At 36.5% G+C, this 17,373-nt stretch overlaps 1 protein-coding gene and 1 pseudogene across 1 annotated transcript in view; one reads left to right on the top strand and one right to left on the bottom strand.

Moving 5' to 3' along the window:
* Nucleotides 1-17,016, bottom strand: part of AGGF1 (angiogenic factor with G-patch and FHA domains 1) — a 28,772-nt gene extending 11,756 nt beyond the window's left edge. The window contains exons 1-9 of the mRNA XM_047868087.1: nucleotides 16,446-17,016; nucleotides 13,679-13,781; nucleotides 12,360-12,559; nucleotides 11,002-11,166; nucleotides 7,812-8,000; nucleotides 5,762-6,092; nucleotides 4,665-4,776; nucleotides 3,402-3,453; nucleotides 620-721 (exon numbers count right to left, since the gene is read on the bottom strand). Coding sequence (XP_047724043.1) covers nucleotides 620-721; nucleotides 3,402-3,453; nucleotides 4,665-4,776; nucleotides 5,762-6,092; nucleotides 7,812-8,000; nucleotides 11,002-11,166; nucleotides 12,360-12,559; nucleotides 13,679-13,781; nucleotides 16,446-16,655 — 1,464 coding nt within the window. The 5' untranslated portion in view covers nucleotides 16,656-17,016. The remainder of the gene's footprint in view (nucleotides 1-619; nucleotides 722-3,401; nucleotides 3,454-4,664; nucleotides 4,777-5,761; nucleotides 6,093-7,811; nucleotides 8,001-11,001; nucleotides 11,167-12,359; nucleotides 12,560-13,678; nucleotides 13,782-16,445) is intronic.
* LOC125147701 (uncharacterized) lies at nucleotides 10,458-10,628 on the top strand (annotated as a pseudogene).
* Nucleotides 17,017-17,373: the final 357 nt, after the last annotated feature.

Raw genomic sequence — 17,373 nt, 5'->3', positions numbered from 1 at the left:
TGCACAATCCTATAGAAATACCCAACCCAAACATCAAACAATCTATTACCAAAACAAATATCTATCACAGTCAAAAAGATAAAATGTTAAGGGGATAAGGGCACATTTCTCTTTTTTCCTCTTATTGTCTCTGATAATACAGTTTTACTTCATTTTTTATTCTTACAGACTAAAAATTAAGGTATTCCCCACTCCCTTCCATATAGTTTATTATGTGCTAATAATAATAAGCACCTTAAAGAGTTCACTGGATAGACACAGCCTCTGTCTTCAAGGAGTTTCCAGTTTAGCAGTATTTCCATTAAAATAATTTTTTTAAAAACACCAAAAAAAAAAGGAGTGCCCCTAAAGTTACTGTAAGAATGTTTACTCTGAATAGCTTTAAAATGCATTTATTTCTAAAATAAGATATACAATTATGATAAAAGTCAAGAGTTAAGTATCCACTTATTATGTACATTTTTCAGTTCTTTCTGGGAACCCCCTTCCATGTAATACATTTGGGCTTGAACAGGAATCTGAACCAAATGATAAGTATAATAACTATGGCCTTCAGGAATAAAAATTTCAGTTCGGTTTTTAAAACTGATGTGCAAGTAATTAATAAATATACACTCACCTGAAGAATCTGTTTTCCGTTAACAATTGTACCATTTTGACTACCTTGATCCACAAGGACATAACTTTGTAAGTCATGGTCAAAATAAATTTCTGCATGAAACTTAAAAAAACAAAAAAAACAAAAAAACCCTGAAGTAATTATAAAATTTAATACTTTTTAAACCACAGATAATTTCTCTATGATAGGATAAGATAGATTTAAGGCTCTGATAACTTTAGCTATTTAAAAAAAATTGTTTTTAAATAAGCTCTAGGCCCAATGTGGGGCTCGAACTCACAACCTCGAGATCAAGAGCTGCAAACTCTACCAACTGAGCCAGCTAGGTGCCCCAACTTTTACTATTTTTAATACTTTTTTTTCTGAATACAGAAATATTGTAATAGCCCTGGCAGAAATGTGACGGCTACAGAAAAAAAGTTCCTTATAATTCCGTCTATCATTGCCATTAATAATTTAGTGTGTGTCTTACATTTTCTAGTTTTATAACATAGTTCAGATTATATTACAACAACAATTTGAAATTATTTTTCACCTAATGTAAGTATTGGTCTTTATCATTGAAAATTCTTAATATAAAAGTTGATTTAAAATATTCAAGGTGAACTTTTAAGATTTTATTATTTTTTTTAACTTTATTTTTACTTATTTTGAGGGCGATACAGAGCGAGGGAGGGGCAGAGAGAGAGGAAGACAGAATCCCAAGCAGGCTCTCCGTGGTATCAGTACATAGCCTGATGTGAGATCGCGACCTGAGGTGAAATCAAGAGTTGGGTGCTTAACCAACAGAGCCACCCACGCACCCCTAAAGATTTTATTTAAAAAAATTCTTTTAAATGTTTTTATTTCTTTTTAAGACAGAGAGAGAGCATGAGTGGGGATGGGGCAGAGAGAGAGGGAGACAGAATCGGAAGCAGGCTCCTCCAAGCTGTGAGCACAGAGCCCAATGCGGGGCTCAAACTCACGAACTGTGAGATCATGACCTGAACTGAAGTAGGATGCTTAACCAACTGAGCCACCCGGGCGCCCCAAAATTTTATTTTTGTAAGTAATCTCTACACCCAAGATGGGGCTTAAACTCACAACCCTGAGAGTCACATGCTCTAACTGAGCCAGCCAGAAGCCCCTGAAGATGAACTTCTCAGGGAAGTTTTTCCAGATTTTCAATACTCAGGACCAAGCATTCCCTCCTTGCTCCATAGTACTTTGTTTACATGGGGTGCCTGGGTGGCTCGGTTGGTTAAGTGTCTGACTTTGGCTTAGGTCATGATCTCACAGTTCATAGGTTTGAGCCTGCATTGGGACCTGTGCTGACAGCTCAGAGTCTGCAACCTACTTCAGTTTCTCTGTCTCCCTCTTTCTCTGCCCCTCTCCTGCTCATGCTCTCTCTCAAAACAAAAAAAAAAATTTTTAAAGTAAACTCTATCATCAACATGGGACTCAAACTCATGACCTTGAGATCACGAATCACATGCTCTATGGACTGAACCAGCCAGGTGCCCCACCTAGTCTGCCTTTTGAATTTGTTTAAAAAAGAACTTCAAACTTAAATTATTCAAAATTATCTTGTCTTCTGTGATTTTTTCCTTTTTCTAAACTTAGAAGTTCTTCTCCTATCCAGTGGTTAAATACATGTTTCTATTTTTTCCCCTAATATTAAGTGTGTGGGTTTTTAAAAATTTTTTCATCAACTTGGAAATGTGTGATATATACTGTCAAACTGATTTCAGACAGCAAGAAACTATTTACCCCATCACTGAACACCTTAGTTTAAAAGAAAGAAAGAAAAGGCAGAAACGCCACCACACAACTACCTATATTTTAGATAGAGTGGGAGAAGGACTTCTTTGCTATTTAAATCACAGTTTTCTTTGGAGGCAGAAGAATTAAGAGTCATAGTAAAGTAAAAAAGCAAGATAATTTGCTCAGGGTTAAAATTATGAAAATTTCCTCCCTTCTAAAGGAGTCAAAACAAAGTAAAAAGAAGTACACTTTTGAACAAATAATGGAAAACAAGTTTCATCCCCACAAGACAAAAATCACATAAAATATATACTTTAAATCCGTATTACATTCTACTAAATAGAAACAAAATGGGGATTATGAAAGATCAGAAAAAGAAAAAAGATAACAACCATAAAAGAGAAGCAGAAAACAACAGAAAATACACAAGAAGATAATATCAAGTATACAGAGTCTCAGTAGCAAAACCTTTTGTTTTTCTTCTTGTAACTAAAATTGTAACTCTGTTCTTACTGTTTCATTTGAAAACCCAAGTGTTCTTTTTCCTGAAACCATTACAGGAGCAACTAGGAAGAGTTATAAATGGAGAGCCTTGGGTGGTGGAGGACAGATTGTTCTGGAGTTGTAAAATACTCTGGACTCAAACACAACCATCTAGTAACAGCCTGAATCGCAACCGTCTAATAACGTAGCCTGAATCCAGGTCTGATTCATTTTTAAACTACAATCATATCTAGCACATTTATTTCATTTAATAAATGTTTGTTAAATGGGTGTTACTTTAATACTTAAATTAATCCACATTTCTACTCCTGCTCCAAACTGTTAAAAATTAAATATAATTTTGTTTACTCAAATTCTGATAAAACATTATTTTCTCAAGCAGTGGAATAAACAAATCTAAATTGTTTTCATTACCATCACTACCTAAACTATTAAATTTCTACTAAATGAAAAAGCCCCTAAGTTTTCTGCCATAATGAAGATTCATAAAATCAGTATCTATGAAGCTACACATTTGAAAAGCCAAAGAGCTTACCTTACTAACACCAACTTCAGGGATTCGGAGAGTATGCTCCATATCTTTTTCTCTGCAAAGTAAGATGTCTTTAACAATTTTTGAACCATATATAGATTAAGCACTTATAGTTAACAAAGAAACAATTTAATATTTATTTAGAGAGAGAGAGAGAGAGAGAAAAAGAGAGAGAGAGAGAAAGAGAGAGAGCGAGCAGGTGCATGCACGTGAGAAGGGGAGAGGCAGAGAGAGAAGGAGACACAGAAGCCGAATCAGGCTCCAGGCTCTGAGCTGTCAGCACAGAGCCCGACACAGGGCTCGAACTCACCAACTGTGAGATCATGACCTAGGCCAAAGTCACATGCTTAACCAAGTCACCCAGGCACCCCAACAATTTTTTTTTTAAGATTTTGTCATTGTTGTTTTAAAATATAATGTTAAAATACAAGCCTTTCTATTATACTAAGTCCAGTTTCCTTAATCCTACTCTAAATTTCCTATTTGAAAGGAAGTTCCAGGATCACTTTTACTTTTTGAAACACCTACCCCAAGTTAATATTAACATCCAGTAGGACACCTGGGTGGCTCAGTCCATTAAGCATCTGACTCTTTATATCGGGTCAGTTTACCATCTGATGATTCTGAGATGGAGTCCCACGTGGGGCTCTGCATTGAGTGTGGAGCCTGCTTGGGATTCTCTCTCCCCCTCTCTCCCTGCCCCTGCACCACGCTCATGCACGCACACTCTCAAAACAAAAATTTTTAAAAATAATAATAAAACATCCAGTGGGACAACATATCCTATGTACTAGTATCAATCACCTATTCCAAATCTGTTGACTATTTGCCACTTCTATTACTGCATGTAAAAGGACCATACTATTCTCAAGAATTTAAAGTTAAGATACTATATAGAATCTGAATTACGAATAGATTTTTCTTTCTGGTTGGCAAAAAATGAAATTATCCTACTCATGATTGAAACCTACCTCTCTACCAAGCTGGTTACGAGTCACAAAGAAACAGAGGAGGAAGATTAAATACCAGACAAACACTGTATTTAAGTAAGTAATTTAAACCTAAAAAGTTAAGAAAATGACAAAATCTCTGTGAGAAAACATAAGTATCAACAATATTTTCTGAGTGGAAGAGGGAGGAACATGGATGTCATTAAGTGTCTGCCTGGCAAAAAGTGTTTGCACATTTCAAGGTAACAGCTTGAGTAATGTACAATCCACTGGAATAAGATAAATATACAAACAGAGTAACATTAAACATTTTTACCTTCCAATTGTAGCAGGATTAACAGCGGTAATGATAAAAAGTGATCCTGTCTCCAACACTGGTGATCTAATAACAATTACTCTAATACATGGGGGCCAAATTTTTTCCTCATCTGTTAAAGAAAAAAATCGGTAAAGTATTAACCCAAATGCTATGGGAAAAAGTTAGAGATGTCTAATTTCTAGGCAGGAAATAAGAAGCATCCATAAAATAAAACGTATTGATCAAAATCTTAATTCTGTTTGAAACAACCTTCTTAAATTCTGCCATATGACATACATAATAAGTAAGGCTTTAACACTTAAGATTTAAAGGGATCAACCTAGGGGCACCTGGGTGGCTCAGTTAAGAATCGGACTCTTGATTTAGGCTCAGGTCACGATCTTATGAAGGTTTGTGGGTTCAAGTCCTGCATGAGGCTCTCTGCTGTCCTCACAGAGCCTGCTACAGATCCTCTGTCCCCCCCCCCTCTCTGCCCCTCCCCAGCTAGCACTCTCTCAAAACAAAAACAACAACAAATTTCTCCTAAACAAGAATTCTTATATTAACTTAGAAAAACTGAGTCCTCCTTTAAAAAAAAAGGGGGGGGGGGTGACTATTTTCAAGAAGTAAGTTCATATGGCCTAATATGAAATCTTGGGTTTTAAAAAAGTATACCTTTATGACCTCAAGTTAAAAAAAGACTTACCCTAATACTTACGTAGCTTAATTTATGGACTACATGTTTTTAAAGGCAATTTATTTTTTCCCTTCAATTTCATAAGTGGCCTCCAAAGATCTAGCCCACTCAGACAGACAACACATGTATCTTTAGGGTTAGAATATATGTAACTTGGTTTTGTTCTACTGATTAGGCCATTCGATGCAATAAAACTTTAAAGGTCCAAGTATTAGTCATGTATTCAAATCCTTCCCTCTAAAAATAACCAAGTGGTAGCCCACATAATTTTCAACACTATCATTAAAATAATCAGCTTCAAACAGTTTATTTTTTGGCAGATACATTACATGCGTTTCTAACATTTTTAACGTCTTGTTCTTTTACAATGACCAAACTGGGTTCTTTATAGAAAATTAAACAATGGTTATTTATTCACCTTCATCCTCAGTATCTTCTGCAGTTACATTGTCCTCACTGGTAATGTCTTCATCATAACTGTCCTCTGTCTGAGAGTCTGTAATTTCACCTTCTTCTGGCTCACTATCAGTCTCCATGACTTTCTCATCTTTAAATGACATTGAATTATAAATGTTTTCATTAAGAGAAGATTCTACAGTCTTTCCACTAACTGGAACAGTGAATTTGGTGGGACTGTTTTTGTAATGAATGTCCATTTTGGCTTTCTTTTTCACATTTGCAAAATCTTCTCCCTCACTGCAGCCTATATGTTCAACACTGGATGCTTTTTGATCTTCTGAATTCAAATCCTGGAAAGAGGTAGGTAGGGAGGTAGGAACAGAGAAAAATGTCTTAAACACGACCATCTTCTAATGTTTAATGCCAAATGTTTCAATGAGTAAGTGAAGATATACGTACATTATATATGAAATAACAACAGCTCTTACGTATAACCCCTCTTCCTCTCATGTTCCCTTTCTTGCTTAATGACATTACCATCCATTTATCATCCACATCAAAAATCGTATAGTTATCTTTGACATCCCCTTCACTATTACATGGAATCAATTACCAAGTGCTATGGACTATGTTTATACTTTATCCCAATTCTCTCTCCTTATCATTTGTCCTAGTACAGGCTCTTATCACATATTGCTTAGACCATGCGACAGCCTAGACCACTGCTGTCCAACAAAAATATAATGTAAGCCGTGTATATACTTAAAATTTTCCTAGAAACCACAGTAAAAAGGTAAAAGCAGGTGAAATTCATTTTATTATTTTACTACCTAGTATCTACAAAATCTTGTCATTTATTATATATAAATAACATTTTATCACTATAAAATGATTAATGAACGTGAGCACACTCAAGTAGGAGAGTTGGGGAGTGGCATAAAGAGAGGGAGACACAGAATCTGAGGCAGGTTCCAGGCTCTGAGCTATCAGCACAGAGCCCAAATTGGGGCTTGAACTCCCGAGCTGTGAGATCATGACCTGAGCCGAAGTTGGAGACTTAACTGACTGAGACACCCAAGCGCCCCTAGTATCACAAGCATTTTTAAAGTTCCCCTCTGTCTTCATATATTACCATTTTAAGACCTAAAGAATGTTTTTTCAATTAAACATACTATCATTTTCTTAACCAGGATCTTGCAGGCCATATGAACTCTTCATTTTTTTCTGTTCTTAAAAATATTGCTATATAGGGGCACTTGGGTGGCTCAGTCAGTTAAGCATCCAACTCCTGATTTCGGCTCAGGTCACGACCTCACGGTTTTGTGAATTCGAGCGCTGCGTCTGGCTCTGCATGGACAGTATGGAGCCTGCTTGGGATTCTCTCTCTCTCTCTCTCTCTCTCTCTCTCTGCTCCTCTCCTGTTCATGCTGTCTCTGTCTCTCTCAAAATAAATAAAGTTAAAATAAATATACTGCTATATAACAAAGTATTTTTCTTTCTTTGGATTTTGAAAATTACTAGAAAAGAGATTTTCCAGTTAAAGAATATGAACATTTTTATGGTGATTGATACAAAAGGCCCATCTACTTTCCCCAAATACACCAATTTCCACTTCTAATAAATATGTAACTACCCTGTATTTGCTAGCAACTGATTTAATGTTTGCTAACATAATAGGTAAGAAATAGCTCAACATGATTAAGAAGTTGAACTTTTATCTACACCTACATACAATCTGGGCTTTTCTTTTATTATTCTAAACTGTGCAATTACACAATTGACTGAGGGTCTGACTGCTCTTCTTCCAAATTATGTAACACATGAATATTTTATCTGCCCTAAATCTACCTCCTTCAAACTTTAAGAAATTCCTTCTATTTGTAGTGACTGAGAATTTGTGAAAAAGTACATGTTTGCCCCCATGTGAATGCTCCTTGGTTGATAGATTCTGATATCTTGTTATCTTGATATGCTTGAAATATAGTTACTGAATTATGATTTTCAGTTTCATCAAAAACTTTGACAGAATTACATCATTATATAAATTTTTAAAATTATGAAGACATTACCTTTTCCTCATTTGTTATAGAAGAATCTGGATCCTTTCTTTTTTTCTTCAATTTTTTATCCTTACTTTGTTTTGTGCCACAAGTCTGATAAGGTTGCAAATCAACTCGAGAATGAAATTGGTATCGACCACTTTCCACATCACAGTAGTAATAAATTCCGGTGGAAGGATCATAATATAGTTGATTTTCCTTTCAAAGACAAGAAAACAGTAAGTTCTAATCAAGTAAGATGAAATAAAATTTAAAAATAAACAACATAAACCAAATACATTCAAAAATAGTAAAGGTTTCTTTTTTTTTTTTTAATAAATGTTTCTAGTATTTTCTGAAGATAATGAGTAAAGATGACAGAAAGGAAAACGCTTATAATTTTCCAAAATACTTTGCCATGCAATATTTGCAGTGATTTTCTTAGTACGAAAAACGAATACATTTAAATATTAAACTGAATCTCACGAAACTGGCAATATTTGACCATTTTCACATTTACAAAAACAGGAATTTCATATGGTTCAACTTAATACATTAATGAAAAATGACAGCAAAAAAACCTTTCAGAAGTCATGAAAACTAAGGCATGCATCAAAAACAGCTGACCATAAAAGCAATTCCAGACTTATTATCCTTATGATTACCCAATAATGGTTTGGTAGTATAAAACCCCCAACCATTCTCTCAAAGTCATAAAACAAATATCTGCCTTTTAGTGTTCACGACTAAAAGCTCTGAAGAAAAACTGAAATTAAAATTAAGCTCTGGGGCGCCTGGGTGGCTCAGTCAGTTGAACACCCAACTCTTGATTTCAGCTCAGGTAATAATCCCAGGGTTGTGGGATCTATTCTCTCTCTCTGTCCTTCTCCCCAGCTTGTGCTTGCTTGCTCTCTCTCTCTCTCTCTCACAAAACAAAACAAACCCTCAAACTTACAAAAAATTAAGCTCATAAATACAACATAAGAGTTTATATAAAGAAAGTGATAAATAACTGTCTTTACTAATTCTACCATAAGTAATTAAGTAAAAGAGCTATGCAAAAATGAATTTTGGCAAATTATGGATAAAAACCACAACGATTAATTTATATAATCATCTATATTTATTAGATACTGGCCCATATTTTATAATCAAGATTTAATGGAACAATCTATGTTTTATTTACATCATAAGCCTATATAGATCAGAGTTGGAAACATCTTACAATATACTAAGGTTAACCAACTAAACCTGCCTGGAAAAGACTATTTTCTAAGAGTTGATATTACTGCAATTTATTGTGTTTAATTCACTTTGCGGATCTCTTACAAAAATACTTAGAATTCTCACTATCTTTCCTGAAACTAAAAAACTGAATGGAAGTGATGATAATAAAACTTTTATAACTCGAACCTATTTAATCTCGTGTCTTTCAGTCCAAAACACATTTTCAAAAAAAGAAGAAAAATGAAAATTAAAATAAAAAAATAAAATGAAAACTGGCACAATAAAAAGGGCAAAACAATGATGTCCCTAATTTACTAAAACACAACCTACACAATGTTACACATAACCACTTATAGAAGAGATGTAGGAGGAAAGAGACAGAAAGGAAGGTAGACGAATGATGAAGACTAACATCATATACGTACAAACTCTGTATTCTCCTCAAAACCAAATAAATATTTAATCAGCTACTCTCTTTGGTAATAAAAAACGTTAATTTTTGGGGTATTAATTAGCATTGTCAATTAGCATACCTCTGTGGAAGAAAACCCTTTCTTCATAAGGGATTTACAAAGAAAACCAAGAGCAAACTGACAAGCTAATGAAATCTTTCATCTAACTATTTAGTATTATCATTATGTTCCTTCAATTAGCTAACAATAATTCCAGTGATTGGAACGGTGAACATCTGCTCCACTTTGGGGTACCACATTCTAGAATTCCTGAGGAGATCACATGCCTAAGCCACTGAGGTTGAGGTATATACATATGTAAGTGCCATCATCATTTTCATCAAATCCTAAATGAAATCCCATTTCAAGTACCAGACGGCAACAGCCATAATACTGAATTATAAATCATGAACTTTGTTTTCTCATTCTGTCCTGGTCAGTGGTCCATTACACACATAACACGTCTGATTCCATACTAAATCCCTAGTTCTCACTGTTAACATTGATTTTTAAAACAAGTGAAATGCTGGGGCACCTGCGTGGCTCCATCAGTTAAGTGTCTGGCTACTGATTTCGGCTTAGGTCATGATCTCACGGTTCGTGGGATCAAGCCCCATGTCAGGCTCTGTGCTGACAATGTGGAGCCTGCTTAGGATTCTCTCTCTCTCGTTCTCTCTTTGCCCCTCTCCTGCTCATGCTCTCTCTCTCTCTCTCTCTCAGAAATAAACTTAAAAAAATAAAAATGAAAAAAATAAAAAGAGAAATGCTTAAAAGCCAAAGAAGTTTTAAACCAATAATAAACATGCTATTGAGAATTCCAGAAAAAGACTCCCTTTGGGGCTCAAATGGATTAAGTATTTGAAACAACTCTAAAGTATCTCAGGCCAAGCCTAGCATTAACAATGTCACTTCCTTATCAATTCTATGAAAAAATATTAGTTTAGGTTTTTAAACATTGTACAACAATATAGTTAACTGTTTTTATTAATACTCTAAAATCGCTTCTTGGCCTTTTGGCTAAGATCAAGTGTATTGATACCCCAACATCTCTGCATGTTACTTGACATATAAAAGGTTATTAGAGGGGCGCCTGGGTGGCTCAGTCAGTTGGGCGGCCGACTTCGGCTCAGGTCATGATTTCACGGTCCGTGAGTTCGAGCCCCGCGTCGGGCTCTGTGCTGACAGCTCAGAGCCTGGAGCCTGTTTCAGATTCTATGTCTCCCTCTCTCTGACCCTACCCCGTTCATGCTCTGTCTCTCTCTGTCTCAAAAATAAACATTAAAAAAAAAAAAAATTTAAAAAAAAAAGGTTATTAGACCTTTCGGAAATATTAATCTATAATAACCACAACTAACTTATTTAGTTAAGAACATAGAAATGTAGCATCATAAGCTATTCTACAACTCTTTACTCATGTCAAATAGCTTTGAATCAAATTTAAACGCAGCCTCTTGCTTTTCTTAATTCAGTTTAAGGTTGAATACTTGGTATCAAGCAGCAAGGACACAACCATACAACACTAAACGGTCGGAGATACTTACAGAATCATAATAGAAGCCGGTGCTGTGATCAAAATACAGTCCGGTGTTCTCATCATAGCTAAATCCAGTCTGAGACACTGCAGCTTCTGCTGCAGCTCTCAAACTTTCAGCTAAAGAAGAACCTTCTAAGGATGTATCTTCTGTTGCTAATACAGACGCTGGCTCCTAGGTAAGATACATTCATGTCAAGTAAGACCAATACTTCCTTGTGTCAATTTAGAAGTTGGCAGAATTAGAAAAAAATAGACTTAAAGCAATTTTAAATAATAAGACTTCAATTTCTGCAATAGAAAGAAATGGCTATCAATTACAGTGTGGTCCAGTGTAAAAAATAGTTACTAGTGTTTTAGTTAATTCAATTTTGACCCAGTTTTGAAGATATTAGAAGTGAGTGAGTGACCATTACTCAAAAATATTGCCTGATACTATAGGGTAATAATCTACAAAATATAGACTCTGATACATTCTTTAAGAATATCTTTGGGGGCGCCTGGGTGGCGCAGTCGGTTAAGCGTCCGACTTCAGCCAGGTCACGATCTCGCGGTCCGGGAGTTCGAGCCCCGCGTCGGGCTCTGGGCTGATGGCTCGGAGCCTGGAGCCTGTTTCCGATTCTGTGTCTCCCTCTCCCTCTGCCCCTCCCCCGTTCATGCTCTGTCTCTCTCTGTCCCAAAAATAAAAATAAAACGTTGAAAAAAAAAAAAAAAAAAAGAATATCTTTGGATCCTGGGATCCTGATTGAAAGTGAAGAAACACATTTCTATGACACTCAGGCAATAGTGGGAAGATATTTGACATTAAATAAGAATTAAAATAATTTTAGTACGGGGGTGCCTGGCTGGCTTAGTTGGTGGAGCATGTGACTCTTGATCTCGGGGTTGTGAGTTTAAGCCCCACACTGGGTGGCAAGATCACTTAAAAAATAAAATCTTAAAAAAAAAATTCTTAGTGTGAACAAGATATTGTGGCCATTGCCCAAAATTTTTTGGTTGGGTCAAAATATAGTGATAAATTTTCTTTTAGCTTATGTATATCACAAATTTTTAGAACACAATAGAGTAGAAAAACAATTATATATATTAACAAGTTCCAATTTTTGTTTCCCAAAAACTGTTAGTATTCACTGCATAACTATGCACAGAATGTTTATAACTCTGATATATGTCATAAGGGACCAAAGAAGTCTATTTTTCTATATAATAACAACAGAGAAAGATATGTTTAGGGCATCAACAGTTTTTTTTTTTTTTCTTTCCTAAGTTTTATTTACTTAAGTAGTCTCTACACCCAACATGAGACTCAAACTCACAGCCAACTGAGACAGCCAGATGCCCCATCAAAAGTTTCACGCTAAACGTTACCTGTGAATTTGAGGCAAAATGGTCTTCCGTACATTTAACATGTTCTGTTATATCAGTACCAGCGTAAGCATCATTTTCTACTTGTGACTGGTCTTCAGAATTAAAAGTAGAAGCTTCGATATCCTGATCTTGGTGAACTGAGAGTTCAGTCACTTTATTTGGAAGACTAACATCCTTATAGTATGTCTGATAATAATAATCTGTAGCAAAAACAAATTAGGTTATATCATATTAGAAAAACATATATAAAAGAAGTTAATTCCAAACCAGTGGCACTGAACACAAAACAGCACACAAGGCAAACATAATGTATTTTTATAACTGTATACAATTTAACAGATTAAAATGGATAGTGCAGATAAATCTGCAGAAGTAGGTATCTTTGATTGTAACATCACCTTCAGTACCCCCGCTGTCAAACTAAAAAGGAAAAAAAGTGGTAGATTTGGATTTTTCCATAGCAAGAGTAAAAAAAGAAAAAAGGTATATAGGTCGTGTTCTGTCAAAAGAAATGAGCTTCTCATCACGTACGACGACCTTAATATAGTTGCCTATCAAATGATCATGGGATAAAGATCAAGCTGATTTTTTTTGGTCAAGTTTCTCTCATGATGCTGACTTAAATGTGTGTATATATATACATATATATATATATGTGATCATGTTACATACGTCATATTATATATCATATATATATAATACGTTATATTATATATCATATATATATAACACATGTGATCATATTATATATGATATATATACATCATGCATATATGTAATGTTAATTCTGCTGCTGTGTTTAACAATTTAGTCAAATCACATACTGAATTTAAAAAAAGCAAAACTTAATGCAAAGATCATTTCTTGTGATCCGTATTTATTAAAACTCAGTTGCTCAGTTATTTTGCCTCACAATGTCATTGATGAGGTCATAGCTGTGAGCTCATCACTCTCACAAGAGCCTAAGAGAATGGCACTGAACACAACACTAAGTGGAATGCATCAACAAGAAAACACATGTGCCTGGTCACAAGGAAGGCCAGATATGAGTAGATGGTTCACAGCATGGCAAACATTACTCAGTTAATGTGCCACTGAAAACATATTAGCAATACTACATATTTACAGGAATGACATTTCTATTTTCCCACCAGAGCAGCATACAGATTACCTGAAAACACCAAATCATATGGAGAGAAGTCAATGTAACAGTTCTCATGTTTATTTCCATATTTGTCTATTTTAAGTCTAAAGAAAACTCTGCCTTAGCAGGATGTGAATGTAACAGCATTAAGATAACTTCATTATAAGCTGAATACCTGAGATTGACCAAGGAGGGTGGTTCTCCGTTTGTACTTCTACATCAGACTTTTTATTATCCTCGTTTCTCTCACAATGGAGTATTTTACTGAGCTCTTCTACCTAAAAGAAAACAAGACTTAAGGAAAATAAATCGTATAGCAACCTAATAATATACACACCATGCTCCTGAAATTATAAGAATTGTATTTCTTGGTAAAAGTTTTAGAGAAGCACCAAAGCTGCTAGTCCCCTTTTCATAAAAATAAAAAATGCTATAACTGACTTTCTTTCACCTTTCACATTTGCATAGGGAAATGTTTTCTTTTTTTTAGGTTTTTAAAATTTTTTTAATTTAAGTAATCTCTATACCCAATATGGGGCTTGAACTCACAACTCCCAGACCAAGAGTCACAAGGTCTTCCGACTGAGCCAGCCAGGCAGTCCAGAGATGTTTTTATTCTTATACTCTCTTGCCAAATCTCAAAATATTTCCTCCAAAAATCAGATGAATTAAATTAACAAGACTTTTCAAAAAGGATCCCTTATTTCTAACAATACAAATGTTTTTATACTAAAATTTTAATCAGTTCTCCCTAAAGAATTAATTTAAAAAAACATTAATTCTTACTCATCAGATGAAGCTATCTAGTATCATTCAGTGTCCTCCACCTGGAATTAACTATTCACCTAAATATATTAATACTCATATGCTTTCATGTACTTTTTTTCTTTAAACAGCAGACACGTTCTTTAAACAGTCTGTTCTTTAAACAGTCTCATGACTAAGTAACTGCAGCAAAAGGGAATGGAGGTGTGCCTCAGGGGGCTATCTATCCTCCCTGTGCCTCAGTGAATGCCAAGGTCAGAGCAGCAGTATGGAAACACCCATAAGCAGATGAGAAGCAATCCCATAAATACATCTCATTTGGGAAAGATCTCAGTGTGAGACAACGTCTATTATAGGCATAAAACTAAAAAACAAAAAGAAAAAATGAAAAAGTTAAATATTTAATGACACATAAAGCTTAAAAGTCGAAAGGTGTTAATCTGATTACACACAGATTATCTAGCCACCTCATTAGTTATCAGATCCTATTAGTACCACCCAGTGGAACTAGAGTGAACCAAACAAGGCACCAAGACCACAAAATTTAAGGAGGCACTCATTCTCAGCTTCACAGAAGTAGACGGTCTGTACCAGACAATGAGTACTCCTTAAATTTTTTGCCCTGGGTTACTGATTGCCTTGCCCCAGTCCTGGCTCCTACCACTATTACTAGATAATTTATTTAGTATTTGCTACATCCTTGGCACTAAACTTGGTACTCTGGATAACCTCTCATTAATTCTTCCAAAAACCTTACAAAATAGTGACCCTAATCACCCTTTTGCATGAGAAATCTGAACAAAGTAATTTGCACAAAGTTCTTTTGACTCCCAAACCTGTATTATGTTTATCAGTTCACCCTCAATTCTCAAGCCACTCCAAATAAAATACTAGTGATTTGGGATGACCGTTAACATTGAAACCATACCCACCACCAGGGGAGGCTCACTAGGAGGAGGGTAAAGAGGAGTTACTATCAACAGTAGACTCATGGTTTTTTATGCATTCCAATTTTCATGTTAAGACCACCATATCAAATTAATACTAGTAACAAAATGCTGGCTCTTCGAAGACTAAAAAATGTTCTTTTAGATCTCTGTAACAAGCAGTACTTTAACAATTTATAATTATAAAAGGTTTTTTTTTTTTAAAGGCTGTCATATTTTGCTCCCCTTCCCTCATATTTTAACTATTTGAGTAATCTCCTAGCACAGTCCTTATGCATTCATGTTAAGTGTTCAAGAACTAGTTACTGAGCAAACAAATATATTTTCTATAACGTCCTATCAACAACCTATACAACGGACACGCAAGTCACTGCATCTCGGCAGTTATTTTCACAGATCATTTGATAACAAAGCATAACAAAGTTTGCTACCATTTCATGTAGAGCCTTTATGTGCAATTTTGGGAAATGTACCAGTATATCACAAAGAACTAGACAATTTAACTGACATTAATAATTAAAGGGAAATAACTTGTTGGGAGAGTGTAACTGCCCAACAAATCAAGCTGAGGAAAAAAAAATATGCTCGTTTTTAAAAGTGAGAAAAAAAGAAGTGTGACTGCTTAAATATTTATGCTTACTCCATTTTATGGAAATGAAGTCAGCTGGTTAAAGTCTCTAACAAAGACAGTATGGGCCTCCCTACTTTCACCAGAAAACTCAAGATGGTAAATGCCCAGAATAACAACCTGGCAAATATATAGCGTTCAACAGTGTGTAAAACTCTAAAACCATTTGCTCACGCTTAATTTGCTTGTGTGGTACCAACATTCTCATTTTATGGCCAACCGAGGCTCAACATCAGTTCACACCAAGTGAGTGATAAATGGGATCCTACTTCAAGGCCAGAGCTTTAACAAACTCAAAAACGATCTAGAAAAAATAGTATAAATATTCCTAACGCCAAGGGAACGTTACAAATGAGAACAAAAACTAAGGTAATGAAGTTCACTTCCCACCATCAGCTCACGCACTTGTCTAAATCGAGGAACCCAAACTCTTAGGCTAGTTCCAAAAGTACTTGGATTTGTAACAGCACTGAACTTTTATTTCAGGTAACTCTATAAAGCAGTTCTGGGCCCCTGCCAGGCAGCCCTTCCAAGGCTATCAAAGGCTCCGGAGGCATCGCCTTGGGTGCAATGGGGCACGAGGCTGGAAGCGGACCGCGCACCTGGGTGCGGAGCTCCTGGTTGTTGCTCTCTGCGCTCTGGTACAGCCGCTCCGTGTGATGCAGCAGCTTCTCGATCTCCCGCACCTGCCGCTTGCAGCTCCGCAACTCGCATTCCAACTTCTCCACCTTCCGCCTCAGCTGGGCCAGTTCAGGCTCGGGGGAGGGTGGTGACGACGGCGACAGCGAAGGCGACGGAGCCTCGGAGGCCATGGAGTCTTGCGCAAGGCGGCCGGCGGGCGTGGAGGGACTGCGCTCACGCTGAGGTGGTCGCCGGCGGGACCAAAAGCCATGAGAGCCCGCGGGCAACCGAAGTTGGCCTCAGACCGGCCGGGCCCGATCGGCCCCCGGCCATGACACCTTAAAGCTCCTTGCCAGTAGCCTAGAAAGACTGTGGGCAATAAGCAAGGGGACAGAGGATGAGCCCGGCCCAATCCGCCAGACTTTGAAACGGGGAAACTTTATTGGCAGCTACCTTCCCCACAACCGAAAAAGCTGAAAAAAACGTTGGCGAAATGGTCGGCCAGAAGAGCAGTGGCCAGAAACTCGGAAGCTTCCTGGGCCGAGCCGGAAACGCTGGTGGTGGGCGGGGCCAAAGCCTAAAAGGAAACTACGGGAACCGGGAAGGGCCTTACGACACATGCGCATTCTCTCTACCTTACCACCGAACCTCTCTGTGCGCCTGAAGAGAATCGGTATGAAACTGTGTGCGAGGCCCTGGAAGCTAGGTTGAAGGTCGCTTCCTCTGGTTGCGTTTTTTGCACTTGCCTAAGTCAGGGAGCAAGAATTCGTGTCTCCTCAAAGGTCCTTATAGCTGCTCTAAGAATCAAATTCACATGAGACATACTAACAAGAGAAAAATCAAATTTAATAGGCGTAGGTATGGGGAAATGCACATAGAAGAGGAAATTTCAAAGATAAGCAAAATGAG

This window comes from Prionailurus viverrinus, chromosome A1, assembly GCF_022837055.1.
Source record: "Prionailurus viverrinus isolate Anna chromosome A1, UM_Priviv_1.0, whole genome shotgun sequence".
Taxonomy (NCBI): domain Eukaryota; kingdom Metazoa; phylum Chordata; class Mammalia; order Carnivora; family Felidae; genus Prionailurus; species Prionailurus viverrinus.
Note: the sequence above shows the minus strand (reverse complement) of the source record. Positions and strands in the feature narration are given on the sequence as shown.